General features: G+C 37.1%; 1 protein-coding gene across 4 annotated transcripts in view; it reads right to left on the reverse strand.

Annotated features, from left to right (window-relative positions):
* The window catches only part of LOC103290324 (disintegrin and metalloproteinase domain-containing protein 5-like), an 81,438-nt gene that overhangs the window by 68,722 nt on the left and 467 nt on the right, over positions 1-12,249 (reverse strand). For all 4 annotated transcript variants that reach the window (XR_003619369.2, XM_028152481.2, XM_028152480.2 and 1 more), the window contains exons 2-7: positions 11,969-12,048; positions 6,797-6,852; positions 4,799-4,877; positions 4,444-4,520; positions 3,114-3,279; positions 2,132-2,197 (exon numbers count right to left, since the gene is read on the reverse strand). Coding sequence is in view for 3 of the 4 variants with exons in the window: in XM_028152481.2 (XP_028008282.2) it covers positions 2,132-2,197; positions 3,114-3,279; positions 4,444-4,520; positions 4,799-4,877; positions 6,797-6,852; positions 11,969-12,048 (524 nt within the window). In the remaining variant the exon portion in view is untranslated. The remainder of the gene's footprint in view (positions 1-2,131; positions 2,198-3,113; positions 3,280-4,443; positions 4,521-4,798; positions 4,878-6,796; positions 6,853-11,968; positions 12,049-12,249) is intronic.

The following is a 12,249-nucleotide window of genomic DNA, read 5'->3' on the forward strand; positions in this document are numbered from 1 at the left end:
TGAGCTTGCGAGAGAGGAATGGGAACCACCCAGGCTGTGGCTGGGGACAGGGACAAGCCACCTGCCCTGTGGTCCTGGGTGCCAGTGGCTGTGCCTGTGCCTGCAGGCCAGGAGAGGGACAAGCCTCCCGCCCCATGGTCCTGGGCACCAGGACCTGCACCTGTGCCTGCAGCCCAGGAGAGGAACAAGCTTCCCGCCCCACAGTCCCGGGCACCAGGACCTGCGCCTGCGGCCCAGGAGAAGGACAAGCTGCACACCCCGCGGTCCCGGGTGCCAGCGCCTGTGGCCCGGGAGAGGGACAAGCCACCCGCCCCAAAGTCCCAGGCGCCAGCACCTGAGGCTGTAACCCAGGCAAAGCCACCCGCCCACGGTCCCCTGTGGCTACAGCCGGCCTGGGCAAAGCCCGCTGGGTCCTGGGTGCCTGCGGCTGGCCAGAGGGAGGGAAGCCTGGGTCCTGAGTGCCTGAGACTGGCTGGAGGAGGGAATCCTTGGTCCCAGGTGTGGGGCGAGGCAGAGGCAGTTAGGGGCGATCAGGCCAGCAAGGGAGCACTTAGGGGCAATCAAGCAGGCATGCATATATGGTTAGGGGCAATCAGGCAGTCAGGCAGGCGAGCAGTCAGAAGCCAGCAGTGCCAGATTGTGAGAGGCAGTCAGACATCCCCCAAGGGGTCCTGGATTGGAGAGGGTGCAGGCCGGGCTGAGGGACCCCCTCCTCCACCATGCACAAATTTTGTGCACCAGGCCTCTAGTTTATTCATAAAGATATATGTACCCCTATTTTCGTTGCAGCATTATTCATGGTGGCCAAGACATGAAAACAACTGAAATGTCCTCAATAGATGATTGGATAAAAATGATGTGGTACATATATAAAAAGAATACTATTCAGCCATTAACAAAAGATAAAAGACTGTCATTTGTCTTGCTTTTCATTAATCTTTAGCTTTTGTTTTTAATTGCAGTATTTATTCTCTCTATGTCTAATAAAATATTTGAGTTGAAATCTTTTATCTTAACCTTAGCTTTAAATTTTGTTCCATATTTATTAAACAAATGCTTAGTGCATAATGTTTGTTTTCCTTTATTGCCTTCCTTTTGTTTGTTATGCTTAAAATTCTGATTACCAACTTCTAATTGCTTTGTAATTTTACAGGAATATGATTTTAGCATATGTATTGGCTTTGTATTGGGTTGAGTTAGCTATAATAAAAAGCTCTCCAACTCTTTAGTGAGCCACTGCACTTCAAATTTTGTTACCTCTGCCAACAATTATGTCTACACTTCCCTGCTTCATATTTACTTCTTTGAGAATCAACCAACTTTCTTTTAGGGAAAATATTTTTTTTATAACCTATGTCTTAAAATATTAATATCTGAAGGTTTTGTGTATCTAAATCTTTTTTTGTTTTATTTTGCTAACCCTGTTCACTGTGGCTAATTTTTTTATGGATTTTGAGATAATACATGGCTGTTATTAATCTGTGGGAATCCAATTTAAAGTTGTATTCCACTGGGGAGAAATACCATTTGCTTCCATCAGGTGCCTTCAGATCTTACCTATCTAGGACAAATGCAGCCGTATAGCTTAGAATCCCCTAACCACCCATGTTGTATAAATTCAAAACTTAAACCCATGCAAGATCTGAAGTATAGTTGTGAATCCTCATTATGAAAATTTTGTTCATTTGTTTTTCTGTCATTTCATTCACTAAGAATTGAGAACAAAACCGATAACTTGTTTTCTTCCTTTGCTTGGAAGAGGTGCCATATGTTTTCAGCAGACTACCCTACCAATTAGACTTAGGCAATTAAATATTATTGCATGTGGGTTTGGGGATATTCTAATCTATACTTTCATTGAGAATGTAGTCCCTTTGAACAAAGGAAAAATAACAAACAAGATTTAGAAAATGAAAAGATGCTTCACTTTACAAATGCAATTAGTGATGATATATACAAAATAAATTAATTAACAAAAATTTGGCTTATTTATAATTTAAAGAATTTATCAATTGTTCTAAAAGCAAAATGAACATCAAAAATTAGTTTTAAATTGTTATTATATCATTGAAATCAATTAAAAGACAAATGTTAAGTAATTTTAAAATAATAATATATTAAAAGGACCTACCATATTTTTATCCACAACAATATATAGTTCAAGGTATTGAGGGATTAACTTGAAAAATTCAACTCTCTGAAAAACATACAACATGAATACTAAGGAATTTCTAAAAATTTACTTTCTATTGAAATTATGTTTGAAGATAAACTGAGAAACATGTTGCTACTGATTATATAACAAGGGTATTTTCAAATACAAAATTTAGGTGCTGTTTGGAAAATTCCAATCCAAAAAATGTTTGTGGTTTAAAATAATTTTTAATTAAACCCCAAGCTATACAAGAACCCAGGTATCTTTTTATTTTAGTGATATCTGAAATTAGAAATATTAACTTGATAACATATAGCTTTTCTTTCTTTAGTCTTGTAATAATTTTCATAGTAATCTTCCATGTGGAAAGATTTTCTGCTACCAATTTCTAGGAAACTACTTTTGGCAAACAATATAGATTAAAAAACTGGCCAGGCAGATAATGTAATATTTATATCATGTGAATTGTCAGACAATTGAGAAAAAAGAATAATTTACATTAATTGTCCAAATGCCCACATGTAAACATTTTTTGGTTTCTTTAACCTTATATTCACATATCTGTTTCCTATGTTTTTGCTAAACTTTCATATAACAACAAGCATAACAAAGAATTCAATTTTATTCTCAGCTTATTTTTTATTGTTGACACTGTTACAGATGTCCCCCATTCCCCTCCATTTTCCCCCTCCATTCAGTCCCCTCCAGTCCTTCACCACATTATGGTCTGTATCCATAGGCTATGTATATATGTATACATAGTTAATCTCTTCCAGTCCCCCCACCCCCTCCCTCTGAGATTTCATTCTCTATTTATCTCTATTCATTTTAAAAGTCATGGAGGAACCTCATGAAAAACTAATTTTTATATTTGCAAGTCACCAAATTTTACTCTGAAATTCATTTTTAGTTCACAAAATTATACAGACTATATTAAAATTAAAAAGTCAATACTTACATCAGAACTTTTTCTATATTGATAGTTGGAATTATAAATGTCACTGGTTCCTAAGAGAGAAATGCTAGTGTCATAATCTTTGTCTTCATAAATCAGGTGCATGAATCCTGATACAACCTCCATTGGTTCGATTCCATATGAGATGTTTTTCAACTGCAAGAGTCCCCTGAATGGTGAAATAATTAAAACAAATTTAAAATGATCCTATCAAAACTATAAACTAGCCGAAACCGGTTTGGCTCAGTGGATAGAGCGTCAGCCTGCGGACTGAAAGGTCCCAGGTTCGATTCCGGTCAAGGGCATGTACCTTGGTTGCGGGCACATCCCCAGTAGGGGGTGTGCAAGAGGCAGCTGATCGATGTTTCTCTCTCATCGATGTTTCTAACTCTCTATCCCTCTCTCTTTCTCTCTTTAAAAAATCAATAAAATATGTTTAAAAAAAACTATAAACTAATAGATTTAAAGTCATCTTAGTTTTTCTACTTTATCTCTTTGTTTTAATATCTTACAGAAACTATGTTGGTGGCATGGGTCCATGTGCTTAAACAAGACCCCTTCCTAAGGTAAAGATTTTCTAAGTCAGTCTGTAGAAGCTAGAGGCACTCTCTCCCTTAGTCATAAGTCCCTTTTGTCTTTTTTATTTATTTTTATTTTTTTTTTAGAGAGAGAGAGAGAGTGAAAGGGAGAAAAGGGGGTGAGAGAGAGAGAAACATTAATCTGAGAGAGACATATCCATTGGTTACTTCCCACATGCACCCTGACCAGGGCAGGGGAATCAAACCTGAAACCCAGGTATGTGCCTTTTACCAGGAATCCAACCTGCATCTTTTTGGTGCAGTGAAGCTCTAACCACTTAGCAACACTGACCAGGGCCCTTCCTTTTTTTTGAGATACCTAACTCTCCCTGACACTTAATTTCTAAATAATTTGTGTGCGCTGTATTGAAGACACTACCAGCCTAAAAATGATTGGAGCTGAAGCAAAGTATCTATCAGATTGAGGATTTTTACAACTGTCGCCCACGTTAGGAATTAAGAAAACATAAAAATTTGGGAAAACTAAAGAAGTATGGAGAGACCAATCAATACCCACTACACTCAAGACTGCTCAAAGCCTCAAGCAGCAGATCCCATAAGAATCAACAAATAGCTGCCCATCAGGAACAGGTGCTGTCCGGGTGACCAACTCTATTTTATCAGTAATTCTTGCTCACTCTTTAGGGAACTGAAATAACACAGGTGACTGTAGAATCAGAAAAGACATCTGGAGGATCAACTAATACACTAGTGGGATCTGATAGCAAATGGAATATATCTCCATTGGTTACAACCTGAGTCCTGAGCAAGTGTTGAGGGACACAAGAGAATTTGGAAAGCCTGCAATATATCCATAATAATTGCAATCCATCTGAAAAAAAAGTACACAAAGATAAACAAATGGATAACTTATTTTAAACATGGACATCCCATATATTACATTTACATGTATTATAATAGCTACCTTAGTACATTAATGTGTATGGCATTTACCTAATGAAGCTATGCCATGTAGAAATAAGAACTAGTCCAGTTTATTCGTTTTAGTGAATATGTAAAATCATATTCTAGTAATTTCAGAATATTCATATTTTTAAAGAAAATTCAGAATAAGAAATGTGTAAGGAAAAAAAACACCTTAAGTCTTACCTGACCAAGCAGATTGTTAGTTTTCTGGATGTCATATTTGTCATAAGAATAAACAACAGAAGCTGGGGAAAAAAATGATCTAGGCAGAAAGCACAAAAACATGCCCAAGTTGTGAAACAGAAAGCACAGAAATAATTACTCTTCATACTACTAATTTTCTTTTTACTGGGGAATTTAAAGTAGTGCCAATTATCTTGGCCTATCTTATTTTCCAAATACTTCTCTATCATTTACAATAAATTAGACACTGACATAGGCATTTTAACTATAGTGACAAATAATATCAAAATTATGTGCTAATGAACAACCTAAATTGCTAGAAATATCAAATAGTAAAACAACATAGGTCTCAATTTCCAGCACAGAACTTCCAAATCTTTGTCTTTATTGCTCATTGATTCCATATTTTAAAACTGAATCTCAAAATTAAAATATAGGTTAGAACACAATTTAGCAAGATTTCCTTTGCATTGCTACAAATTCGTATTCACTAAGCTTAGTTACATACATACCAAGTTCTTCTCAACAAACTCAGTCAGAATTTTCTTTCATTTTCCTCAGTAACAATTCAAAAACTTGGCACAACTCCTGTCCATCATCCCACATAACCTCCATGTCACCTCATTTACAGATAACCTGTACCCATCCTCACCTCTTATCTTTATTTCCCAAAGACGACTACTTTGGTTCAGAGCAAATCCTTATACTTGTGCTACAAATCCCATTCTGTGCCATATCTTCTGGAAATACAGCCAGGCTCATTGGTGTGCAAATTGTGTATAGCTGCTTTTGCACTACAGTGCAAAATTGCTTAGTTCCAACACAGTACACAGCATATTAGCCAAAGCTCTTTACAGAAAAAGTTTGTCAACCCCTGGTCTAGGACATAGTCTTCACGGCGTTTTTTGTTGTTGTTCTTGTTCTTGTTGTTTTGTTCTACCTGCCCCCAAAATATTGGTCTTTAGTAGGACTTAGTCTTTAGCCACCAATCTATTTATAAGCACTTTATAAGCTCTCATTTTTAAAAATCACAGCCAAACTATTGATTATTGCTAAATCTATATCTCAATTACCAATCTCTCCTCAGAGATCCACATTCCTGTATTTATGGAATACAACCCACTTGGATATCTTATAGGCACTGCAAATTAAACTTACCCTTTCCTCACATAAAGATCTCCCTTTTTCATACTCCTCATTTAATTACACTATAAGTGACATTTTCTTAAGCAACAACTAAATTATCCAAGAGTCCTCACTTTTTCCCAATCATACTACCAAATCTGTCTTCCAGGCCTATTGAATGTTTTCTTTCCTGTACTATGACTTGTACTATATATTCAAGCCACCAATCATCACTCACCTAAATTATTATATAATCATATAATTAGACACCCTACTCTACTTTTGCTCCCTCAGAATCAGCCTACATAAGTATATTCTTGAAAACATTTTGGTTTGCAATATTCTTACCATGGCATGATAGATCTACAAATCAGTTCTACCCACTACCTTTCCAAAATATTATACTCCTACCCCCAAAAAAATATGTTCTTTAGTAATTCACACTGACTTTTTTGAACACCACAGAATCTACTTAGTTTCACACCTCTATGTTTTACATATGATTTCCTCTAAACAGAATGACCCTCTATGGTACCCCATTCCTTTACAGAGCTAAAGGTATCTTCTCTCCAGATATAAATCATCTCTTACCTATTCCCAAAAAGCTTTCCTAGATTTTCAAAGACTACTGTTTACACATTTATCTACTAATATGTTTGAATATATCACTCTGCATTATAAATTCTTTAAAAGTGGACCATATTTTCTTGTCTTTTGTATGCTTAAGACTTTACCCAATAACCAATATACAATAGATTTCAAATGCATATATGTGTCAAATATACATCTGATTTGAACTTATCCTATTTATAACTATTTTAAAAATCAAGAAACCAAAGAATTAAAATTTAAAAAGGTAAAATAATTACTTACTTCTTTTTGAGATGAACAAAATATGGTTTTCCTTTTATTGTAATCATATAAGCAACCTGTAATATGAAAATTCAAAATACTTTCAATAATAATTGTAAGTAATGTTAAATAATGTTTCCTATCAGTTATGCTTTTAAAATATTGACAAAATTAATAATCCTATCTAATAAAAAAGTAATATGCAAATTAACCATTACTCCACTACACCCACAAGTTACGTCCACAAGCCACGCCCACAAGCCACGCCCACAAGCCCATCAGGAGCGAGTATGCAAATTAACCCAACCAAGATGGCTGCAGCCATGGAGAGAGCAGGAGGGAGGATTGGGTTTCCCCGGCAATGGAGGAAGCCAAGTTTCCGCTCACCCTGGCTGGCCCAGGCCTCCGCTTAAGGCTACAAAGATTTAATTATAGAAGATAAATAAATCCCAACAGAAATGGCTGCTGCCACTGAGCAAGCAGAAGACTTGGCTCCGCTCCAGGCTACAAAGTTTCAATTGTAGAAGATAAATAAATCCCAGATACCAGGGCCTCCACTTGGGTCGTTGGGGGGTGTGGCTGGCCTGCAAACCACCACAGGCCCCTCGCCCAGGCCACCCCACACCCCAAGAGAACCCCCATCCTGATCCGTAACACCCTTCAGGGCAAACCAGCCGGCCCCCATCCATGCACCAGGCCTCTATCCTATTTAATAAAAGGGTAATATGCAGATTGACCATCACTCCAACACACAAGATGGCTGCCCCTTTGTCATCAAAGATCCTGCCCCCATGTGGACACAAGATGGCCATCATAAGATGGCCAGCAGGGGAAGGCAGTTGGGAGGGACCAGGCCTGCAAGAGAGGGCAGTTGTGGGCGATCAGGCCTGCAGGGGAGGGCAGTTGGGAGGGACCAGGCCTGCAAGGGAGGGCAGTTAGGGATGACCAGGCTGGCAGAGGAGAAAAGTTGGGGGCAAACAGGCTGGCAGGGGAGCAGTTAGACATCAATCAGGCTGGCAGGGGAGTGGCTAGGGGGTGATCAGGCTGACATGCAGAAGCGATTAGGGGCAATCAGGAAGGCAGACAGGCGAGCAGTTGGGAGCCAGCAGTCCTGGATTGTGAGAGAGATTTCCGACACTCCGTTTAGGCCCGATCCTGGGATCGGGCCTAAACAGGCAGTCGGACATCCCTCGAGGGGTCCCAGTTTGGAGAGGGTGCAGGATGGGCTGAGGGACACCCCTCCCCCCGCTGTGCATGAATTTCGTGCACCAGGCCTCTAGTAATATATAATCATTACATGTGCTTCCCTTCCTATGTGGATGGATATTTGAAGCTTCAAAGTTCTACATTGAGAAAAAGGTGGTGGAGTCCCCACATGCCTGCCAGTCACCATAATTAATATATCTGAGGGAAAGGCCTAGCTGGTTATTGTTATCTTTTGGTTTAGACCAATTCGCCATGCTTAAGGTAAATACCAAAGGTGCCCCCTCACTGAGAAAACATGTTGCTTGCCTACGCCCAGCGCTCCTGGAAAGTAAATTTCCCTATTCATTGGAACAGGTAGTTCTAATAGATAGGACTTCAAGGAATTCACTACACCTCTAGCAACATTCCATAACAACTACCTTAGTACTTTGCTTCTCCAGTTAAGCAATGACATTCCCCTGGAATAGAACGTAGGAGAGGGTAGAGAGAGAGCAGAGACAAGTATGGAGAACCCTCTAGAACATAACAGAAAATGTGTGATTAAATTATTTATTTGGTTAATATTTAAAAATTGTTTCAGCCAGAGAAAAAGCCATTTAAAAGTTTTCAGTCCCTTATCTTTACTACTATAGCCGAATAAGATTCTTTGCAACAGATAAAGATCTAAGAAGAGTCATCTGAATGGCACACTGGAAAGAGGTGTAAGTGGAGTCTGGATAGGACCTGGAACATTGTGCCCTCTAAAAATCCCTTGTTATTAAAAAAACATGAAAAATAAAGGGGCACATGACAGTACCATTAAAAATTTAAATCTACATATATTACAATAAAAAAAAACCCTAGAATGTAATTAACAAAAAATGTACAAAACTGATGGGAAGGGAAAAAAACAACAATAACTCCAAAAAGACACCATCCAGGGTTTTTACAACTTTTCAGGCACAAACATTCAGCTGTTTGGATTGCATCCATCTAACTTTATATGTAAATTTATAACCTCAAGATCTCAGAATGTGATCTTACTCAGATTGGGTCTTTACAGAGATAATAAAGTTAAAATGAGGTCGTTAGTGCAGGCCCTAATCCAATATGACTGTGATCCTTACCAAAAGAGCAAATTTGGACACAGACATATTCAAAGGCAGAAAGCCACATGAAGATTCATAAGGAGAACATATCCAGCTGCAAGCCAAGGATAGAGGCCTGGAGCAGATCTTTCCCTCATAATCTTCAGAAAGAACAAACTTTGCCAACACCTTGATTTTGGACTCCTAGACTCCAGAACTGAGATAATTTCTGTTGTTCAAGCCACAGGTTTTGTGTTATTTTGTTATGTCAACTATGCAAAATTAATACACCAAAATTCAATACAAAATTATAAGTAATGCTACAGAATAGGAAGTCGTCCTCCAGCACCTAGGGTGCTTCCCCTCCCTAGATGACCTGCAAAGAAAAAAGGATATAAAAGCGGCCACCAGGTGGCTCCCAACACCCTGCACAAACATCAGCAGGATGGATCCAATCCGGAGCTGGCAAGGGCATCCCACCACCCGCCCAGAGGGCCTGCCCCACTCCACCCCCTTGTTACCCCCTCGGTGCACGAATTCATGCACTGGGCCTCTAGTAGATAATAACTAGATAGATAGATAGCTAGATAATAACTAGATAACTAGATAGCTAGATAATAACTAGAATTCATGCACTGGGCCTCTAGTAGATAATAACTAGATAGCTGTGACATTGAACTTTCACTTCTGGGTACACACCCAACTGAAATGAGTAACCATGTACATACCAAAGACATGCAAAAATAATCAGAGCATCTTATTCATAATATTACCACACTGGAAACAACCCAAATGTTCAGCAACAGTAAAAAGGATATAAAATCATAATATATTCATACAATGGAATACTATATAGCTATGTAAGAGAATAAACTGGACTACATGCAATGGCATATATTAATCTAAAAGACAGAAGGTTAAATAAAAGAGGCTACACAAAAAGATTGCATAGTATATGAGTCCATATACAGACATATATTCATGTATATGTAAATATATGTATATTTATTTAATATATGTATATCTATTTATAAGGAATCACATATGTATCAAGAATAGACATCATTTATCTATGCTGATAGAAATAAGAATAATGGTAATACTTGTGGGTACTAACTGGGAGGCTACAGGAGGGCTCCTTCTGAAATGCTAGACATTCTACACCTAGAAATGAGTGGTGATTATACAGATGTTTACAATGTGTACAAAAATTGTTCATAATAGACCAAACTAACCTATGATGATAGAAAGCACAACAGTGTCTTTAGGGTGGTGGACATATGAAAATACCTGGGATAATCTTTCTCTTGATTTGGGTATTGATTACAAGAATAGGTACCTTTGTAAAAACTCAAAGAACTGTACACTTAAAATCTCTAGTTTCCACTGTGTATAAGTTATCCCACAAAAAAAAAATATGCTAACAATTATTTAAGAAATGCAAATTAAAACTATAATGCTATAACACTGAAGTCCATCAGGATAACAAATCACAATGTTAAAATATACTAATTAAGGTGTTGGCTGTCACTGTGATCTCGTCTGGAGACAGATGAAGTACGGTTAGAAGAAACTGACCAATGCTTCTAATATTTACACTGAAATGCAAAGGAGAATAATCGTCAAGATGATCTTGAAAAACAAGAAGGAAGTTGGAAGCTTGCACTACCAGATATCAATTTTTTATTATAAAGCTACAGTAATTAAGAAAGTATGAAGATTAATTGACTTTGGGTAGTGGGCACACAAGGCCATATACAGATCATGTGTCATAGAATACACTTGAAACCTATATGATCTTATTACCCAATAAATTTAATTTAAAAACATATATATATATAAAGGAAAAAAGGGAAAAAAGAGATGCAACATAATAATGAAGAATAGAAAAGCAAATTAAGACCAATTTATGTCATCACAGGATCTGTACACTATCTCACAATGCTAATGCCCATTGTTTTTTCTCACTAACAAATGTTCAGTGGAAAAAACAATGAAATGAATTGGATGTGACCACTGCAGAAACTATGTTACAGTATAAATGGAATAACTGCAAGGAATTTTATAGTCAAATTATGCAAAACAAGGAACTATTTAAGAAAGTCAAATCATCATGGAAATACAATTCAAGAAAGAGAGAGGTATGTAATTTAGATACTTGTAATTTATTTCTGCTGAACAATAATTTTTTGTATTTAAAATTATTTAGTATGGCAACATGTAATATTTTTCTTTCATCTTATGTACATATCATATATATATATATATATATATATATATATATATATCAAATTTAATTAGGTGCCTCATGTTTTATTTGTAATATTTGGGAGCTCTCTAATTGGCCCCTAAGCCCTACTACTTTTGCAGGTCTTACCTCATATTATACTGAATATATTAAAATATAATCACACCCCACATTAATAATAATTTTCTGTTGCAAAAATAATAAAAGAGAGCTTTTAAAGTTGTTATAGTTAAAAGAAACACACTGAATTTCCACAATATTAAATGCCCCTTTTTTTAATATTAGAGATTAGACAAATGGAGAATTCAAAGATTGGTCAGTCATAATAAGGGGAGAGGATTGGTATGAATTTCAGATGGGGTAGGGGGAAGATTACTGCAGCTAAGGGAACCATCAGGGCCAGGACTAGGGGTCCAGAAAACTCAGTAATCAATATAAATACTATTTGAATGCAATACTGTATATCAAAATTAATGCAAAAAATACATGATAAAATATCAACATTTTAAAGAAAAACATCTGACTTAAAAATCCTTCATCTTCAAGAGCAACGCACAAACATATGAAGTCACACACATTCATACACATTTAAAAATGCTCTTTGTTCTGCAATGCTGGTCTTCACATTAAAAACAACACAATTTAAGATATAACAATATTATTTCCCATTACATTATTTTCTGGATCTCTTTCTGTGTCAGAGGATGAAATCTTTTCAGGAACCGTGTTCTGCAGAAATGTTTTATGAGGATCTAAAATAAAAATAAGCCAAGTTACTTTGGTACCCGATTTTACATTATCACTTTCTAAAATCCATAGTTAGGCAGTTTGAGAGTTTGACTAAGCAACACTGAGTAACAAATACAGTGTTACTCTGTTGCAAAAAAAAAAGTGTGGACGTGGAAAAACAGGATCATTTGCAGGGAGAAGACGGAATATTGAATACAAGGGTG

The sequence above is a fragment of the Eptesicus fuscus genome, chromosome 8 (assembly GCF_027574615.1).
Source record: "Eptesicus fuscus isolate TK198812 chromosome 8, DD_ASM_mEF_20220401, whole genome shotgun sequence".
NCBI lineage: Eukaryota > Metazoa > Chordata > Mammalia > Chiroptera > Vespertilionidae > Eptesicus > Eptesicus fuscus.